The following is a 19,367-nucleotide window of genomic DNA, read 5'->3' as shown; positions in this document are numbered from 1 at the left end:
TGATCGACATTTGAGATGGATGTGGATTCTGAAACTTTTTCATTGATATTTGTCTCTCATCATAGATCTATCATGGTTGTAGCAGATCTTTGAAGGAGGATGGCAATTGACATTGATCAATCTTTTTTTTTTTTTTTTTCCGATTTTTCCGATTTTTATATTTTAATAATAGTAATCATGCTGAACGACGCCCATGTACCGTGGACGCCAGAGGAGCTCGACCAGTTCTCCATCACAATCTTTGCAACGGGCATTCCGTCCTTGTTCGGCACCCTCTTCTTGCTGGTCTCGGCGTGTCTCTTCCCAGAGCTGCGCGTCTTCCCCGCAAGGTGTGTGGTTGCTGTTGTTGTACACACGAGTTCACCGTTCAGACTTTGCATCTCGTCGACAACGGGGCCCCGCTGAGGGGACGTATTTGGCGACATGAGTGAGCAACTAGTGCACGACAGGCCAGTTGCATCCAGCGCCCCACTGACCGGGCGGCAGAGAGCTGGGTCGCTGTTGCTTGGGAAAACAAATGGGTTGCTTCTGCCGGAGCGTTCCCACCGTCATCATTGTATCGCTGTCACTCACAGAGCTGAGATGCGCGAGGACGATTGGTGTGTTAGATGTTGCTGGAGCAAAGCGAGCAACAAAGTCCGAACTGGAAGGGATTTCGCGGCGCAAATGGCCAACAACACTGCAGATTCTGACATTTCTCGCATCTCTCAGACGCCGGTTGAGTTTGACATTGATTGACACTACACGATCGTTGCTCATTTGTTTGGTGTCATTTGGATGTGTATGGCCTTTCCGACAGAATGATTGCCTATCTTTGTATTGCAGTGACGATTTCCGACGTGAGCGCTTTGATGAGCGCCTTCAAGGGACTGCCAGGAATATATGACGATGACATGTTGTGTCACGTACAAAGCATTGGTAAAGAGCATGCATGTGCTATTGCAGGAACGACAGGAGGCCCGAGTTGTTTCGCTTGGTTGTGTTTTTTCAACTGATGATTGTTTTGGTTTTTTTGTTGTTTTTGATGCAGGATTAATCTTTGGCTTTCAGTCGGGCTTCACATGGTTTGCATGTATAGTGTTCAACTTGCACCGAATGCTGTGCATGGAGAAGAACGACGGCGAACGATTCGAGCGCTACTACCATTTGCTTGCATGGGGCAGCGCGCTGATTGTGTGCATCGTCACCTTTACACAAAGCACAATCGGACCGTCAGGGCCTTGGTATGGTCTCTCAGCACGCACAACGTTTACTGTTGATATGAGCCTGATCATGCGCGAGTTCTCATCTTTTATTTTGTCGTTTGTCTGTTTGTTTTCGCTCTGTGTTTGCCTCTTCAAAGGTGTATGACGGACATTACCACCAACCGCACACAATTGTGGCATCTGGTCGTATCCTACCTGCCACTCATAATTATCTGGCTCTTCGGCTTGGTCATGCTGGTCCAAGTGATGCGGTGAGCGATTGCCGCTGCTGTCGGTGCTTGGTTTTCGTTTTGCGTTCTGGTGATTTGGCAAAAAGCTGACGCTCATCACGATCAGGGCGATTCAACAAATTCTCAAGCGCCGAAGAAACATTTCTTTGAAGAGCGTTGTATGTGCATGTCGAGTTTTGGGATTTTTGTTTGTTTCAGTGTTGTTGCACCACTGACTCAAACTGGCTTGTCCAATGGTTGCGTAGATTCGTCTGCTGATTTACGGAGTCATGTTCATGCTCTGCGCTCCGTTTGGCTTTGCGGCACGTCTTTATCAGTACGAGCACAAGCTCTCGCCCTCGTTCGCACTGAACTGGATGTACTTGTTTAGCGTCACCTTCCAAGGCACACTTCTATTATTGCTGTTCGGATGCACTCGCCACATGGTCAAGCTGTACCGCAGCTTGTTATTTGGCACCAAGAGCGATAGCGCACAGGACGAATCGCGCGGACTCCACGATCGGACCCCGCTGATGAACCGATGAAGAAGTTGCCTTTGATGCCCCGGCACACGCTGTTTTGTAAATGAACCATCATCCGCCTTGATGACTGCGTGATTTCTTCATCGTTGTTTATCGAGGGAGGATGGCGAAGAGCGTGAACAATCAGTGCACAGTTTGTTTTGAACTGGCTGAAGAAAGTTCACAATCACAGAACGCCGAGCATAAGGCCAACAGTGCATCGAGGGCGGTAGTGGTATTCAGGCCATGGTGCTGTTCTACTGAAGTCTATGACTGGTTGCTTTCATGTTGTCTCTCAGAATCCCAAATCTGTTCCAAAAGGTGCAAGCGCGCTTTTTTCAGGAGATTTCGCTTTCGGTTGAACAATTCACCCGCCCCCCCCTCGCGCCCTCGCCTAGATCTTACTTTTGACTGTAAAAATCTACAAGTGCTCTGACACAGTGCACGAGCAACACAGCTGGCATTCGCCACTTTGTGTTGCACAACTTGACAATCAGTTCATTCTTTTTTTTTTTTTTTTTTGGTTTCTTTTCTCTTTTTTTTTTTTTTTTTTTTTGTAAGTTTTCGCTTTTTTCATGTCGTTGTTTTGCTCTCCTCCTCTGTTGACAATTCCGAGCGAGTGGAAGGACGACGCCTCTAAGCGAATCATCGATGAAGGGAGATGGGAGAGATGGGAGACGGGCGTGCAGAAGGGGCGGGCGGGGGGGGGGGGTCGAGTTCTCCACTTCACAACAGGGAGAAGAATTCTGTGCCCAAAAAAAAAAAAACCAAAAAAAAAAAACAAAAAAAAAAACACAAAAAACACACAATAGTCGGGATCAGCTTGTTCGCTGGCCATCTCGACGCGTCTGCCGCCTCCTGCGACCGCGACTGATCCAGTGTCTGGCTTTGCGTCTTGCAACCTGCTGGGTTGGTGGCTGTGTGAGCTCGCTCTGGCCATTGGCCGCACACTTGGTCAACGGAACGCTTCGCATCATCACTTTTATTTATTTGATGTATTTTTTTTCTCTTTTTTTTTCTCTTATTATTTTTTTGATCATTATTGTTTTTGCGAGTCAAAAATCTGCTGGCTCTATGCCGATGCCCTTTCGACCGTCCCCCCCCCGTGTTACTGTGCTACTCTGTTACCCAGCTTGATCAGTGGTGCAACAAGCACTGTGGGCGCCTCCTCACCTGGCACGCATCTGTCACGGTCGCGAGCGTCAACGCCATCTTCCCTATTATTTTTTATTATTATTTTTATTATTTTTATTATTTTTACTATTCTTATTTGTTTGTTACCCACTCTCGCGCTTCAACCTCTGTGCCTTCTCCTCCCTCCCCCTCACTGCTCCTCCCACTTCCATTTCCTTGTACTTGCCTCTTTGTCACCCAGCTCCAACCCCCCCCTTCACACAACAAACAACAAACCCAAACACAAAAAGCCGCAACTACACACACACAAAAAAAATCGAATTATTATTATTTCTATTTTTTTGTATTTATTGGAGTTTTTTTTTTCTTTTGTTTTCCATTAAGATTGGTATTTTTTTTTTTTTTTTTTTTTTTGGCGTGTCCCTTCCACTGTCTAAACTGTCTAAATCTTCGACTGGCTACGATGAGCACTCTGTTCGCACTCAGACGCCCTCTGCCTCCCATCATCACTTTTCCTTTCCTAACACACAGCGTTTGTTTTTCCCCCTTTCACACTTGGTTGTCTTCTTCTTTGGACATGACTTCCATTCACTGTTAACTTTGCTCACTGTTTTTTTTTTGTTTCTCCCTTCACTTCACCGTCTCCCTCTCTCTCTCATAGCTCAACAACTTCCCCCCCCCTCCCTCCCCCAAAACATGGCTTCCCTGTCCAAGAAGGCGTCTGTCGCAAACTTGGGAGCGCCCAAGAAGGGCGGCAAGGCAGTCACCATCGACCAGGCCGAGCTGCGCGATCTGGTCGACTTTACCAACCTCGAGGACTTTGACCTCTCGCAGGGCGCACGATTTTTGCTGCGAAACGGCGAGCTGCGTTCCGTCACGGTGGACGTGCCACCGTACCACTCGGCGCTTGCCAAGCTCAAGGACTTGAACAGCATTGAGGGCATTGCGGCCACCCCGGACATCCCAGTCCCACAGTCGCCGTCCTCGAAGGGCGAGTCCAAGGACGCAGGCCTCAACAAGGGCGAGAAGCATCGCGGCGGCGTGCAGCTGCTCTTGTTCAGCGACATTCTGTTCTGCTACAAGGCCGGCAAGGGCCCCGCAAAGACCAAGACTGGCGCACCGAAGGGCGTCCCTGTCGGCTTCCCGATTCTTCTCAAGAGCATGGTCTTGCAAGAGACGCCGTCGAACGTTCACGACCACGCACTCAAGTTTGACGTGCGCTTTGGCGAGTCCTTCCACTACACGTTCAAGTGCTCGTCCGAAGCAGACAAGAAGGAGTGGATTGCAGCCATCTTTGGCGTGGTTGACTGGCTCAAGTCGGTCTACCGATGGACGCTTTCTGCACCCAGCAAGAAGCACACCGAGGTCCGAGTTGCAGAGACGGCCTTCCCCAAGACCAAGTGGGTCCCGGAAGGCGACGCCGAGGCCGACGCCGACCTCTCGAGCTTCCAGCACTCGGAAGGTGACTCGTCCGTCGAGTCATCGAGCGTCTACTCTGCCGTTTCCGCGGCCATGTCCGAGGCCGCTGCCAACTCTGCTGCCAGCGCAGCGTCTGGCCGTCACAACAGCACCGAGGATGCAGCCCTGTCGAACGAATCGAGCTCAAATAGCCTTGCTGCGTCGGCGGCTGCCGCGGCCGCTGCGGCTGCATCGGCGGCACCTGGCTCTCCCGAGCCCCATGTGTCGGAGGAATCTGGCAGCGACACCATGAAACGCCAAAACGTCAAGCGTCACCTTTCCGAATCAACCCTTGTCACGTATCGCGCGGCCAACGGCGCGACTGTCAAGGACCCCGCAGCCCCAGCATCGGGTGGCGCGCATGCAGTAATATCGGGACGCCGTGGCTCGACCTTCTACATGTCCATGTCCAAGCGCATGCGCGACAAGAAGCAGGAGGCCAGCGTCATCTTTGGCGACCAGGTCAACCCTGTCGACGAAGAAATGCTCGCGGCGCAAATCACGGATCCGTTCCTCGCTGCCGCAACCCAAGATCCCAATGTGCGCACCGTCTATGTCTACGAGAACGGCAAGCAGGTCATGGTGCTCCAGTCCACCGAAGGATCTGTTCTGGCCCCGACCGTTCTCGCCGGTCTGCCCACCAACCTTGTCGAGCGTCTGGCCGATGAGAATGAGCTCGAGCCCGGCTACGTTGACGTCGTCTTGCTGACCTATCGCCAATACATGGAGCCGATGGACCTGTTCGACATGCTCGTCGGTCGCTTTAACATTCTGCCCGAAGAAAATCCGACCGCAGAAGACATGCAGTACTACCAAAAGTGGAAGCGTCCAATTCAAACCAAGGTGCTCAAGGTGCTTTTGGAGTGGACGCAGCACCACTGGCCCGATTTCAAGGACAACACTCGGCTGTACCAGGCGCTGCACGACTTTGTCCCCGAAATTCTGCATTCCGGCTACACGATCGCCTACAAGTACATCAAGGACACGCTCGACAAGAACGATGCCGACTGGGAGAAAACTCTGGCCTCTGCCGAGGCGCTCAACACGGAGCGCAAAGTCAAGGTCCTCGATTCGATTGTCACCCAACTCGAGGCGAAGGACTTGGCCGAGCAAATGACGCTGTTCGACTCTGGTCTCTATCAAAACATTCATCCGCTCGAGTTTGTGCACCAGCTATGGACTCCCAAGGACCGCGAGCGCACGCAGTATGCGCCCTTCCTCAGCAACTTTATTCTCCGCTTTGACACTGAGAGCTTCTGGGTGGCTTCGGAGATTGTGTACGGCGGTCGCGATGCCAAGTCGCAAGCCGATCTGATTGCCAAGTTCATCATGGTCGCCAAGCACTGCCTCGCCCTCAACAACTTTTACTCTGTCTTCTCTGTCATGGGTGGCTTGCACTTCCCAGTCATCCGAAAGCTGAAGGCCGCTTGGGACTTGTTGCCAGCAGCGGTGATCAAGGCCAAGGAGCGCATCGAGCAGATTATGAACCCCAGCCGCAACATGCGTGCCTACCGCGAGGCAATCGCGAACATTAAGCCAAACGAGCCAGTGCTTCCTTTCCTCCCCGTCTACTTGAAAGATCTCGTGTTTATCAACGACGGCAACCCCAGGCTCGTCAACGAAATGGTCAACTTTGACAAGCTTCGCATGATTTCCAAGATTATCTACAAGATGTACGATTATGGCCGCGACCAGTACAAGACCCTCGAGCCAAAGCACCACGTCCAGAACTACCTGCAGAATGCCCGCATTATTCGTGACTTGCCAACGCTCAACAAGCAAATGAAGAGTTACGAAAATGCACCGGAAGACCCCATTCGCCGCCCTTCCATGCAAGTGTCGTAAATTGGCAATGTTTTTTGCTCACGAGCAAGGGCTTTTGCCGATTCCGTGACCAAATCGGTCCCCCTCTCCTTACTCTTTTGATACCTGTTTTGCATTTTTTTTGTGCGTGATTGATTCCCCTTGTCTGTTTGGCTGTGGTGACTCTGTCATCACCGGCTCTTCGTTGTTGTTGTGTTTTCGCGTCCTGATTTTTGCCATTTACCTTTGCTTTTTTTTGTTTGTTTGTTTGTTTGTAGTCTTGCGTGTATATTTGGTTGCCGTGTGTGTGCCTTTATTGCCCAACTGGCGTGCTTGTTTTCCCTTCCCGTAAAACAAATAGATTTTATGGCTCGTACTTTCTCGTTTTATAACTGACAAGCAGTGCCATTGGCGTAGCTTTGAGTCAATCGAAACAGGGGGGAGAGTTTTTGGCGAAAAGTCTCGACTGAATGGCGGGTGCGAGTCAAGCACAAGTCAGCAACATTGTTCATTCTTGATACACGATAAAGCAGCAGCAAAACTGTTCATTCTTGAAACACGATAAAGCAGCAGCGAGACGCACAAGAGGACCGACCCTTGCAATAATAAGGAAAATGGGAGTCGAGCGTCAGAACGTCTTCAACTGATCAAGCATTGAATCAAATTCCCCGTTCATGTCACCAGTGGAGGACGATGTTTGCAACCGCCCCACACCGAGCCCAGCTTCAATCAGGCTTGCAGCCGTCATGGGGAAATGCCCAGTTCTTCCGTGTGCGATACCCTTCCATAGGCCGGTATCGCTCATTTCAATGACGTCAATAATATCGCCAACCTACAAGCGAAGAAGGGGAGGAGAGGCGTGAGCAAAAAAAAAAAAAAAAAAAAGAAAAAAAAAAGCAAAAAAAAAAGCAACACAACGACGAGGAAGCAGCCCCGTACGCTGAACGAGAGCGCCGACGTGTCGTAAGCATTGGGGACTCGGTTCATGATGGCAACCGCCTGGGCAACCACGCGAGGGTCGAGCGGTTTTGATGGAGTAAACTCTGACTGCTGGGGAAGCTAAGCACGCACAAGACCAGAACAGAAAGGAAATAGAAAACAGAAAACAGAAAACGGAAAGGAAACAGAAACAGCCAGAGTCAGCCACAAACGAGGTACGAATCACCATCGATCGGAAAAGGCCCTCCTCGAAATCTGATCCGAATAGCATCATACCTTTGGCGACCGAAGACCGCTCGCAACATTGTCCTTGGCTTGCCGGATGATTAATCGGAATTCTTGATTGCCCCACGCAAGGACCAGTTCCAAAATATTATCATTGTCATTCAAGAGGCGCTCTGTCACCAAATGTCACACGGGTGGCAGTGAGTCGACGCACCCACAAACAGGGAAGACAACTTGACGAGAAAAAAAAACAACAGCGCAGCCCGTACCTCCGTCCTTGAGCTGCTCGTACAAGATCCACCTGGGGCCTGTCAGAACAAACTTTTGCATGGCGGCTTCTCGCACATCCTTGCAAAGATAGAGCGCGGGAGAAACAGTAATGGCCTTAAACAGGCCCTTTTCGTCGTAAACTTTGACCACTTTCTTGATGTAGTTTGCGTCGGTGGCAGTCGAGCCACGGCGCAGTGAGGCGGTGCGACTCATATTGGCGTCAAATCCCTGGATGCGTACGAGATACCGGGGGGTGGGGCAACAGGAAGGCAAGTGCCAATGCAAAAAAATGAGACGCATGAAAAAATTGTGTAAATAAAAAACGGGACACAACGTACTGGTGGTGGCGCGTCCGAGGTCGAACGGACCAAGCGGCTGCCGAAAGTCAAGCCGTCCGGGGGACCGATGGTGGATTGAGAGCGCTCCAAACGAGAGGATCCTCGGGAGCCAATACTGTTGGAAGCCGGGCGAGGTGTGTCTGGTACTGGCGGTGCAAACGAAGTCGATGATTGGATTACCTGCAGCAAGCAAAGACGAGAACATCAGGTCAGCAAAGCGCCTCAGATACGCCTCGTTGTGTTGTGTGCATGCGCGCGTTGGACGTACGGTCACATAAGTGCAAGGAATGGCACCCGTTCGGCCTTGAGCGTTCTGCGCATGCCACCAATTTTCGTCGTTTTTGCGCAAGACCTGAAGAATTTCGCCGCGCGCAAACGGCAAATCTTCGCGATCTGTGCCAGGGAAATCGTGTGTAGCACGAACGGTGGCCAAGACTCCACTGGGAGTGCCCCCGAACGTGCCGTGCGGGTTGTCCTGAAAACGAGCAAAAGTCACACCCAAACAGCGTGAGGGCCTGAGCAAGGGACAAGGCATAAAAATCCCCAAAGCGAGAAAAAGAGACACTTACCACGTCTACTGCATGTGTAAGAATGGTCGTATCCAGCACTTGCTTCTTGTAAAACTCAATGACATGCGGCAGGTCGCGAAACTGTTGATCACCAATGATGTAGCTATTGCCTCGAGCGGCAACAATGTAATGGCTTGCTCGGCCACTCTCGCTGACGGACAGGACGTAGTCGCCCAGTGACGAGGTGCTGTCACGAATGAGGAAGCAGCCGTTGGGTTTGCCCTGGAGCAAGCTTTCAGTTTGTCCACGGGAGAGTCTGCCATGGTACCAGCTGTGGAGGTGGTGAAAGTGAGTCGAGGCACACTTTTGATCCCGAGGCATGCGCGCGAACATGCGCCAACCACCAAAATCAAAGGAGGACGAGCGTTCATATGCACCAATGAACGCATCGTACAATCAATCGCAAGCCGCAATGCAGGAGCAAGACATGTGGTGGGAAGTGCTAATTGCCGTCGGAGAACATCCCACAAAAAGACAACAGCAAATGGAAAAAGCACAAGGGTCCCCAATAGCAAATCACCCAAACAATGCGATGATTTTGCCATATCTGTGTGATGTTGCGCGGTGGTAGCGAAGCAAACCAATACCAACAGGATGTCAACTGACTTGACATTTTTTTTCTAGGATTTTTTTTTTTTTTTTTTTTGGTGTTCCCAGCTTTCCCCCTTCCCCACTATTGCCTCAAATCCCCAATCCGTACAGGGCCGTGCTTGGCAGAGAGAAAGCTCCAATGAAGCGAGGAATGTCAAAAGCGGCGTGCGTTGTTTGGCAGAAAGAAGGCCCAAATGTGCCATGTGACGGGCACAGGCGCAACCGCAGATGGATGAAAATGCCAAATCGAGCACTGTGCGACAAAAGGGTGAAGCGAAAAAAAAAAAAAAAAAAAAAAAAAAAAAAAAAAAAAAAAGAGGAACGAAAAGGACACGAAAGCAATCCCGCTTGCGGCTGGCTGAGGAGCAAGGGAAAAAAGGGTGTGCGTCAAGTGGATGAACAAGGGCAGGAGGAGGAAAGCTCGGACACGCGGAGTGGGGGGGGGGAAGGACCATGCGAAAAAAAAAAAAAAAAAAAGAGCCAAAAACTTACCCTTTGGGACCACTCAAGTCCGGGACGGCCACGTTGGAGCTGTTGGGCGACGTGGATGGGCTGCTGATGCCGTTGCTGCCCACGGGTTTTGGCGGCTTTTGCGAAAGGGCAGTGTGGTTGCCCTCGAGGTCTGCACAGCCAGGGGAGAATAGCAAAAATGATAAAAATGATGAGCCAACCAACCATCGCGCTTCTGGCTTCTCACACAACGCACGAGCGGCGGAGGGCGCATCGACTTACGATCAAGGAGATCGTCGACTTCGTTCGACATGTTTGGTGCGTGGTTGTGAGACCGGAGGAATGGCACTCTGGGCAATGAAAGGACGCTTTTTCTGTAGGATGTGCTCGCTGCCCAAAAAGCACACAGAACGCAACGCGCGCGGCGACAAGCAGCGGGCACAGCACGAATCGCCAACAAGGGGGAGTCGAGGGAGAGCAACAATCATTCACAGTGAGTGCAGGGTACAACCATTGAGGCATCCAACAAGAGCAGCGACAACCACAAAAAAGACAAGAAAAAAAAAGAAAAAAAAAAAAAAGAGAAAAGGCGCAATTTTTGGCTCTTGTCTGCCTCGCTCGCTCTCCCGCTCAGGATGGCCCACCACTGGAGGGCAAAGAAGCAAGAAGCACACATAGACCCACACTGCAAAGCAAAGCCAGCCTCCATGCACACTTTGGCCACAGCCGAGCTACCCAGTTCTTTCACGACAATCTCCCCTGCCACTCCCAACGCACAGAAGCATCCAGCGACAACGAGTGCCAGTATTAGCAGACCACAGCTTGCTGCTGCTGCTGCTGCTGCTGCTGCGAGCTTTGCCCTGCACTCACAGGACGAGTCCAGACCGGTCCTTATCGCGCCAATGCGCTGAACCCCCCGCTTTCTTTTTTTTTTTTTTTCTTTTTTTTGCCTGTTTGCTACTCGCTTCGAGGCTGCCGTCCTGCTGTTGGATGGATTGGTGTCGTTCAGACACACGTCTCCGTTGTGCCACCACTCACACTCGCTTCACTTGGTCGCTGCTGTGCGGTCTGGTCTGACTTTTGGCTTTTAAACCGCCTTTTTTTTTTTTTTTAACTTGTCATCGTCTTTCTCTCCCTCTGCGGCTGGCAGCCCTCTCGCGCTCGGCCACCCCCCAGCGCAAGCACATGAACTAGAGCGCAATCAATCAGTGATGCAAGGAGGGCTTTCAAGCGGCAGGGCGACGGGCGTTCTTCGCTGTTGACGGCTGAAGAACAGAGCAAAATAAAATAAAATAAAATAAAATAAAAAATGCACGTACCTTTGGAAAAAAAGAAAAAGAAGAAGAAAAAAAAAAAGAATGAACCAAAGTCCGTTTCTACAATCTGGTGATGATGATGATGATGATGATCAGTTGACAACCTGATTTTGCTGCTGTTGATGAGGGTTGATGATCACGAAGAGAACTCTGGGTGGTGAAGCGCTCAGTTCAAGCTGAATGAAGCAAAGACAATTGTAGACGACGGAAAAAAAAAAAAAAAAAAAAAAACCCGTACGGTTGCTCACGAGATATCAACAACACACCTTTGGATGTTGCTGTTACTACGACCCTCCACCCCCACCAACCCGTCCACCGACTGTCAAGATCGGATGATGGTGCATTCATTGCAGTGCATCTCACAATCTGCATTAGAACGTGACATCAATTTCATAAATAATAAAAATAAACCGAATTGGAAGAAAAAGCAGAAATTCCCAATTTCAGCACCTTCCAACTCGAATGATCGACACTCAGACTCAGTCTGGTCAAAAGAAAGGGTGTCTGCCAGAAAGAGTGGGTCTTGCTTCAAGAGCGCCGGGCTGGAGTGCCATCTGCGAAACGAACGAAGTAGAGAAAGTACTATGAGTGCAGCAGCAATTGGGGCAAACGGATCGGCTTCCTCCCGCAGAGCAGCAACAACAAGCGCAGACAACCATTCATACTGTGATTCACGAGCACATGAACAAGCAGCATAGCACGGGAAAAAAGAAACACAACAAAAATTGAGCAGTCCTTCCTTTGTGCTAAGGATTGTTCACCAAATTGCTGAATTGCTGCTGACAGATTTGCAAGAAGGAATGACCACGAACAAGCGACAGACCAAGAATCGCCACTCGATCAGCATAGCCACGCTGGCCCTTGTTGTGCTGGTGACGCTGTGCGCGGCGGCGTGGGGAACGCAGGCGCTCGAGACAGAGGCGAGCGAGACGCCGCTGAACAAGCTGCCGCACCTCCGCAGGGGCTCCAGCTGGGCGCGCGGCTGGGGCGACAACATCAAGTGGTATCGATTGCGCGAAGGCATGCGACACGCACGCCAGACGGGCCGACCAGCGATGGTGGTCATTCACAAGACGGCGAGCGAGAACACCCGCCGACTCGCACCCCAGTTTGCTGCTTCGGAAGCCGCGCGCGACCTGAGCAACGAGTTTGTCATGATTAACGTGCACGATGCCGAGGAGCCACACGAGGGCGAGCTGGCACTCCAACTCTCCCCGGACGGCGCGTACTTTCCGCGCGTGCTCTTCATCGATCCATCGGGCAAGGTCCGTGACGACATCCACAACACGTTCGGCCATGAGCGAGTGTACAACCATTACTACGGCACGCTCGACGAGCTGCTTGCGGGCATGCGGGATGCCATCGAGCGGTTTAAGCCGCCGACGCTGGCCCTTCCCGGCAACGACGAGCTTTGAGCAGGCATCTGGTCGGGTTTTGAGAGTTTTTGGCTCTGTTCTTGAGGAAGCGCCGTCTGTCTGGTCTTGAGCCTAGCACTCGGCTGGTCTTGAGCAAGCACCAGTTTGAAGATTACCGTTCACGGACGTGCGCCGTCCAAACCTCCAAGCTAATTGCATTTCGATGTGATGTTAGCTCTGGTATTAAAGCTATTCCTTGTACTTTGGCTTTTTCTCAGAGGTGTTGATGTTCGGGAGGGATGCATGCTTCGTTCTGGTTGTTGCAGTTTTTGGCACTTTCTCAGAAGCTGCAGAGCTTTTTCCCCCTGTGGATTGGTGGCTGCTGAGATGGTTGAATATGTCTTTACAGATCTATTGTTGTCTGTTTCTTCTTCCTCCATGCCTTTCCACACTTTCTGCTCTTCTTGACGTCCAAACTCAAATCCGTTTTAACTGTTCATCATTGCTTTTTTTTTTTCAATTTTATTTTTTATTATTATTATTATTTTTTCGATTTTTTCTCTTTTTTGGTTTTGAATTTTGACTTTTTGCCTTTTCGTCTGAGCAACAAGTTCGACTGCCAAACGCAAAAGCGGGACGCGCGCGCGGAAATCCACTACAAAAAGCACACGTCGCCATTTGACACTATTCGAGTGCCACGTCGGATTCGCGGGGTGAATCGCAGCCATCAGAGACAGAAGACGACAGTACAAAAACAAAAAACACAAAAAACACCAGCACAACAACAACAATGAGCCAGCCAGCGACGACGACGACGACAACGACGAGAGACGGACTCGCCGAGGCGACGACTGGAGGAGCAGAGCAGCACCACGACACGAATGGCGGCCTGCTGCCAGTGTCCAAGGCCAAGCAGTTCTTTGAGCACGTTACGGCCGTTGCGACTGCCGAGATGAACACCATCAATCCGCGCTCGACTCGCCCAAACAGCCGCGTCGTGTCCATGGTCGGCCCGTCCACACCCACGACTGCATCCGAGCAGCAGCAGGCGGCGGCGGTCAGTGAGCAGACCCAGGCGCGGCTCCGTGAGAAGGAGGCCGAGAATGCCGCGCTCCGTGCCAAGGTCGCCGAGCTCGAAGCGCAGGCCGCTCGCTCTGCCAAGGACAAGGACGTCGGCACCCGCCAGCGCGAGCTAGAGCTCAGCCAGCAGCTGCATCTGGCGCAGGAGCGCGAGGCTACGCTGCAGCGGGAGGCCTCGAGGCTGCTCATCCGCATCCAGAGCGCTGAGGCTGCGACCGCAACCGCAATGGCCGCCGCAGCTGTCAAGCAGAACGAGCTGGAAATCCAAATCACTGAGCTTCAGGCTCAGCTTGGCGGACCCAACGTCAACAACAACAACAACAACAACAACCCGCAGAGCCACCCTCAACACCAGGCTGCATCAATTGTTGCTGCTGCTCCAGAGGTCAACTCGTTCGCGTCTGCTCAGCTCAACGATGCTGCCGAGGACCTGTACGAAGACGTCGGCACTGTCGCAGACCCAGCGGACGCTGTCCCCGAGTCCAACTCGGTGGAGTCGGCGGATGAGCAGGTGGTTGAGGCTGTTGCTGAAGCTGTCATTGCAGCTGTCGTCGAAGCTGTTGTCGAAGCTGCAGTTGCGCCTGTAACCGAGGCTGTAACCGAGGCTGTAACCGAGGCTGTAACCGAGGCTGTAACCGAGGCTGTGGCCGAGCCTGTTACTGAACCTGTTACCGAAGCTGCCGAGCCCGTCGCCGAGGCTCCCGCGGCCGATCCCGTCGCCGCGCCCGCTGCTGCCGAAGAATCATCTCGTCCCAATGTAAGCACCCAGATCTGCATTTGCGGTCCTCGTCGGACTTGGACTGACGTTGCTCACGTACTAAAATAACGAACGTAATCATTCTTGTTTCTCTGACAGACGCTGGGCGACATTGACGACATGATTGTTGGCATGGTTGTGGCAACGGTGTCAGACTTGCCTCTGCATGTGGTGTCGAGCGATCCGCCAACCACCTACTCGCTGATCAAGGAGACGTACTCGGAAGTGACGCGGGACCGGACTGCCAGTGCAGAAAGCGACGCGGCTGCCAACTACATTGACATTGACTTCACCGAGAAGCCCTCCGAAGCGACGGTTGCTCGCATCGCTGCTCTCCAGACGGCTGCAGCGACGGAGGACGCTGTCAAGGCGGATGCCGCTCCGGCACAGGCAAAGGCGGATGCCGATGCCGATGACGGTGACCTCTACGACGATGTGGATCCGGTTGACATCACGAGTGACGCCAAGACCGAAGGTGCTGAGAAACAGCCGGTCGCTGCAGCAGCAGCAGCAGCTGCTGCGACAGCAACCAGCTCGACATCTTCCCCCGCCCGTTCGAGCGTGCGCGCATCCGTGTTTTCCCCGACTGTGAACGACAGCGACGTTAGTGACGGCGAGGCTTACGACGATGTCGACCCAGACATGCTCCGCTCGATCGCCGCCCAGGTCGTTCAGCCGCAACCCGCTGGTGTGATTATTCTGAACAAGCACTCTTCTTCCGATCGTTCTTCGTCACTGTCGTCCATCGGCTCCCGAAAGAACACTGATGCCATGACGGACGCCCGTGCCAAGCCCGAGGCTATTGCCCAGGTCGATGCCACGTCGGTGTTCAACCCGCGCCACAACACAACGGCAACCCAGCGCCCCGCCTCAACGAGCGAGTACGAGGACGTCTCTTTTGAGGGCAGCCGCATCCCGACCGCCGAGGCGTCGTCGTCTGCTCCATCTGCTGCACCCGCGTCCGTGGACGGCGCTTCCCCTGACGCTGCTGCCTCGAGCTCGACTGCGCGTCCCGCCACATTTGAGGGCTTCCTCACAAAGCAGGGTGGCCACAACAAGAACTGGAAGAAGCGTTGGTTTGTTCTGCGCGATTTGTCCCTGCACTACTACAAGAAGGTCATGGTGAGTTGTTGGTCGTCGTTTTGATTTGTGGACGACGCAAAGGGCCTTCTTTGCTCGCAAACAAACAAGTGGTGTTTTTGTGCTGGTGTCCTGACCCTTGCGGCATGCGTTGGTGCTTTGCAAAAACATACTCAGGACGCTGCGCCAGCTGGAACCATCGATCTCAGCACATGCACTGCCATCCGCGACAACCACACCGCCAAGAAGGACTTTTGCTTTGAGATTGTGACGGAAGGTCGCACCTTCTATCTGTACGACGATACAGAGGCCGGCAGCAAGGCGGTATGTTCCTCCAATCCTTTTTGCCCTCCTGTTGCCAACGCCGAATGACTCATTGTGGCCATTGCATTAACTTTTTTTCCCCCATGACTTCTTCCATTCGATGTAGTGGGTGACTTGCCTGGTGCGCGAAATGAACTCGCGCGGCAAAAACCCCGAAACGCGGCCGCCCAAGATTGTTAAGGGCTACCTCGTCAAGCAAGGGGGCTCCAACAAGGGCTGGCGCAAGCGCTGGTTTGTGTTCAAGGAAGAGCTCAAAGAAATTCGGTACTACAAGAACGACAAGGAGAAGGAGCCGCTCGGCCAAATTATTCTGGGCGAGCGCCAGAATGACGACGCCGTTTACGTTGTCCCGAAGGAGAAGCACAACCGTCAGTTTGCGTTTGAGATCAAGACGCCTGCCCGCACCTACGTTCTCGCTGGAGACTCGGACTCGGAAGTCAAGAATTGGGTTTCGTTCTTGTCGAGTCTGCTCAAGCCTGCCTATTAATGATGGCATTTTATCCTTGCTCTTTGTCTCTCTCCTTCCCTTGTTCACTCGTCTTTCTAGGCTTCGTGTCCCGATGTTTGATGACCAAATCGGCCCTATTGTTTTCCCTGTTCGTTTCTGCTTCATTGTTCTTTCCAAGTTTCTTCTTTGCCTCAAACCATGAAGCAGGTTCTCCTCCTTCTCGTTTGTCTGCTACCTTTGTTTTTTTTTTTCGATTCGGTTAGTCTGCGACAATGTTGTTTTGGCCTTGACTTTTAGTTTTGTTTTGTTTTGTTTTTACAAAGAATGATAAACGCCTAAACCATGGACAACCTTTTCATAAATGTTGTTGCTGTTGTTGTCCTCAACCGCCAAACGCTCATGCAAAGCTGTGTGCAAGCGACTCGTGCACATCGGCATCAATATTGCGCACTGGGCATTCATGACCAACATGTCCTTCCTCCCCGCAGTTGAAGCAGAAAGGGAGAGATACTGCCGCGGCGGCGACTGGAAGAGTACCAGAAGGGCCCGAGGCAGGAACGACACCAGCGTTGTTGAGACGAGGGGACGTGGGTCCAGGGTTGATGGGGGCGGCGCGAGGGGAAGCTGGCCCAGGAGTGACGGGCGTTGCCGAGCCCGATGAGTGAGTCGATACAGCCAATGACGTCGAGGAGCTCGCTCGTTGCTTGATTTGAGGTTTTTCCTTGGTCGGGGCAGCGGCAGCAGCAGCAGCAGTAGTGGGTAACGTCACTGGCGCACTTGGTCCGTTCTGATTCTGAGGTAGCGGCATTGCAGGCCGAGCTTCCGACGCCGGAGTGCCACTGGCGGTGTTGGCGGCAACATTGCTGGAGCTACTGGTCTTACGCTCGCGCTGAGCAGGGACGGGGCGAGGCGAATGCGGTTGCGTAGTGTCGGAACGGATTGGCACTGGCGAAGCGTGGGCGGCCGCTGGTGCCGGCTTACTCGGCGCAGTTCGAATGGGGTGGATCTGAGATACTGGACGCTCGGCTGTTGGTGCAGGCATGGGTGGCCTTGCCGAAGCCGCCTTGTTGGGCTTGGGAACGATATCGCCGCCGTCAGTGTAAATCTCATCGTAAATGTGCTCCTCGGCGGCCTCTGCAAGGCGCGCAGCCTTGCTGGACTTGCCGACACCAGCAGTGCCTGATGCATCGTCCTCATTCGAGTTGACCGATCCCCGCGACCGGCGATCCGCCGAGGGAAGGTTGGTGCGACGCAGTTCATCCAGCTGCACTAACAGCTTTTTGCTGGCACCCGCAGTCATGCCCCAGCCGAGCAACTGCGACTCTGTGAGCTGCAGCATGTCTTCGATGGTCATGGTCTCAAACAGGGGCGCGTACTTGTGCAATCGCAAGCCTCTCAGCCACAAAGGAATGTCGATATTTTGATACGATGTCTGCCCTTTGGGTGGAGACTGCGCCGCCTTTGACGCGGCAGGCGCGGGAGATGCGATGGACGGCTCAGATTGCTGGTGGTGTTGCCGATATTGCTGCAAATGGAATTGTTGGGATGCAGATGGCGGTGTCTGTTGCATGTGGAGTGCTGGAGTAGAAGCGGGGGTGTGATGAGAGACATGATGATGATGCTGTTGTTGTTGATGATTGTGATGTAGTGGCGCAGCCGGCGTGGAGTGGGATTGCTGCAAAGCATGCGACGATTGTGCGGCTGCTGCAGCGACTGGGGGAGGCGGGGCCTGGCGCACTGGTTTGAGCTCGCCAGCGGGCGACGCATAGGATGCAGGACGCGCAGCGAGTTGCACGGCTGGGACGGATGTCTGCGGGTTGGCGCTGTGGGCGAAAAAGGAGGTCGGTCCAAATGCAGATCCGCCTGTTTGGATGTGATTGGATGCAAAGTGTTGTCCTGCGCCGTTTCTTCGAGGAGGTGGCGCGTCCGCGGATTGTTGCTTGTCGTGCAAGTGCTCTAGCACACGGTCGGACGAATTGCCGCGCGATATGTTTGGCGACACTTGTGCTGTGGTTGCGACTTCGTGATTCTGCGCTTCGAGCGAGGAGAACGAAGTGGTAAAGTCAGGTTTGAGGAACTGCAAAAAGCCCAGCATGGACTGCGGATGGTCCATGAACGAGTGGGGCCGCTTGACGGCAGCTGGATGGGAGTGCCGCACGGTTCCTCGTCGCGCATTGCTCTCGGCGGACGGCGTCGCGGAAGGCGGCACGGAAGGAAGAGCAGCGCTGTTGGCACCAGCTCCATCGGTGGAGGCAGTGTCTACTAACGACAATGATGATGCTGACGCTCCTTCCACGGGATCCTTGGACTGCGCTTCGCCGCCAGCAACCGCTCCGGTCGTCGTGTCGGGTTGGCGGTTGGACTCGTCTTCTTCGTCTTCTTCGCCCTCGCGCAGGCCGCTGAGGAAGAGAAGACGCTGTAGCAGGCCCATGACTGTTTCCTTTTGGTGAAACGTAAAGGACGGGTGGGTCAGTGCAAGCGTGAGAATGGTGCGGCAGTGGTTGGCAAACTCATATGGCTGCTCGTCCTGGTGCTGCTGTATCCCGGCGTTGGACGCGTCGATCGAGTGGTCAAACACGCGCTGGATGAGCGGGAAGTACCGCGACGACGCCTGGTAGTTGCGAACGTGCAGCAGCGGCAGCAACTCGAGCAATCGCTGGGCCAATTTGGACAGAATTCTGTGGACTGTGGACGACGACGAGGAGGAAGCTGAGGACGAGTTCGACGAGGACAAGGACGATGATGATGATGGTGATCCGCCAGCGCCAGCGCCACCGCCACCGCCACCGGTGCCTGGCGGGTGCTTGCCATTCGCAAAAGTAGCAGCAGCAGCAGCAGTCGTGGTAGCAGTGCTTGGTGGCGCGGCGGCAAACGCGGCGTGCGCGGCATTGAGCTGCCTGGTTGTCTGGACATCGAGCTCGACGAGGTACTCGACGCTGTTCGCCCAGGTCTCGAGCGAGCGGAGGTGGTAGTAGTCGCGGGATGCAATCTCGTCGAGCACGGTCGACAGGAAGCGGACCTCGAGCGGGTTGCAGTGCTGCAGCAGCGAGCACAGAATGGTGGTTCGCTCGCTCGGCTCAAGCAGGCCAAACCACTCGTCAATCTCGGCCGCCTGCCGGTTGAACGCCTCGATATCCGCTGGCATGTTCCCACTTTCCACCTCCCCGCACGTCGTTGGATGAAAAAACCAAACAAAACAAAAAAAAAAAAAAAAAAAAAAAAAACAGAGCAAAAGCAACAATAAAAAAAAAAAAAAAAAAAAAACCTAAAACTCAAAGCAAAAAGCGAAAGTGTA

The 19,367-nt window shown here is 53.1% G+C and overlaps 6 protein-coding genes across 6 annotated transcripts; 4 read left to right on the top strand and 2 right to left on the bottom strand.

Moving 5' to 3' along the window:
- The first annotated feature begins 149 nt into the window (after positions 1-149).
- Positions 150-2,072, top strand: CAOG_00174 (hypothetical protein). Its single transcript, XM_004364988.2, has 6 exons — positions 150-329; positions 800-918; positions 1,031-1,223; positions 1,343-1,456; positions 1,542-1,593; positions 1,681-2,072. The coding sequence occupies exons 1-6, from the start codon at positions 178-180 to the stop codon at positions 1,957-1,959; spliced, it is 909 nt and encodes a 302-aa protein (XP_004365045.2). The 5' UTR covers positions 150-177; the 3' UTR covers positions 1,960-2,072.
- Positions 2,073-3,765: 1,693 nt separating this feature from the next.
- Positions 3,766-6,747, top strand: CAOG_00173 (hypothetical protein; the record flags this gene model as incomplete). The annotated part of the gene is made up of 2 exons (XM_004364987.1): positions 3,766-6,316; positions 6,734-6,747. The coding sequence occupies 2 exons, from the start codon at positions 3,766-3,768 to the stop codon at positions 6,745-6,747; spliced, it is 2,565 nt and encodes an 854-aa protein (XP_004365044.1).
- A 22-nt stretch (positions 6,748-6,769) lies between these two features.
- CAOG_00172 (crk-like protein) lies at positions 6,770-11,043 on the bottom strand. The gene is made up of 10 exons (XM_004364986.2): positions 11,032-11,043; positions 9,995-10,102; positions 9,755-9,884; positions 8,672-8,942; positions 8,371-8,577; positions 8,103-8,282; positions 7,764-7,992; positions 7,546-7,667; positions 7,270-7,389; positions 6,770-7,162 (listed from the first exon to the last, which is right to left on the bottom strand). Exons 2-10 carry the CDS (start codon positions 10,023-10,025, stop codon positions 6,959-6,961), a joined length of 1,494 nt encoding a protein of 497 aa, XP_004365043.2. The 5' UTR covers positions 10,026-10,102; positions 11,032-11,043; the 3' UTR covers positions 6,770-6,958.
- A 785-nt stretch (positions 11,044-11,828) lies between these two features.
- On the top strand, positions 11,829-12,443 carry CAOG_00171 (thioredoxin domain-containing protein; the record flags this gene model as incomplete). Its single annotated transcript, XM_004364985.1, has 2 exons — positions 11,829-11,900; positions 11,934-12,443. The coding sequence occupies 2 exons, from the start codon at positions 11,829-11,831 to the stop codon at positions 12,441-12,443; spliced, it is 582 nt and encodes a 193-aa protein (XP_004365042.1).
- A 459-nt stretch (positions 12,444-12,902) lies between these two features.
- CAOG_00170 (hypothetical protein) lies at positions 12,903-16,419 on the top strand. The gene is made up of 5 exons (XM_004364984.2): positions 12,903-14,067; positions 14,092-14,220; positions 14,320-15,342; positions 15,478-15,624; positions 15,731-16,419. Exons 1-5 carry the CDS (start codon positions 13,174-13,176, stop codon positions 16,109-16,111), a joined length of 2,574 nt encoding a protein of 857 aa, XP_004365041.2. The 5' UTR covers positions 12,903-13,173; the 3' UTR covers positions 16,112-16,419.
- On the bottom strand, positions 16,369-19,217 carry CAOG_00169 (hypothetical protein; the record flags this gene model as incomplete). The annotated part of the gene is made up of 1 exon (XM_004364983.2): positions 16,369-19,217. The coding sequence occupies one exon, from the start codon at positions 19,215-19,217 to the stop codon at positions 16,470-16,472; it is 2,748 nt and encodes a 915-aa protein (XP_004365040.1). The 3' UTR covers positions 16,369-16,469.
- Positions 19,218-19,367: the final 150 nt, after the last annotated feature.

The sequence above is a fragment of the Capsaspora owczarzaki genome, assembly GCF_000151315.2.
Source record: "Capsaspora owczarzaki ATCC 30864 unplaced genomic scaffold supercont2.1, whole genome shotgun sequence".
NCBI lineage: Eukaryota > Filasterea > Ministeriida > Capsasporidae > Capsaspora > Capsaspora owczarzaki.
Note: the sequence above shows the minus strand (reverse complement) of the source record. Positions and strands in the feature narration are given on the sequence as shown.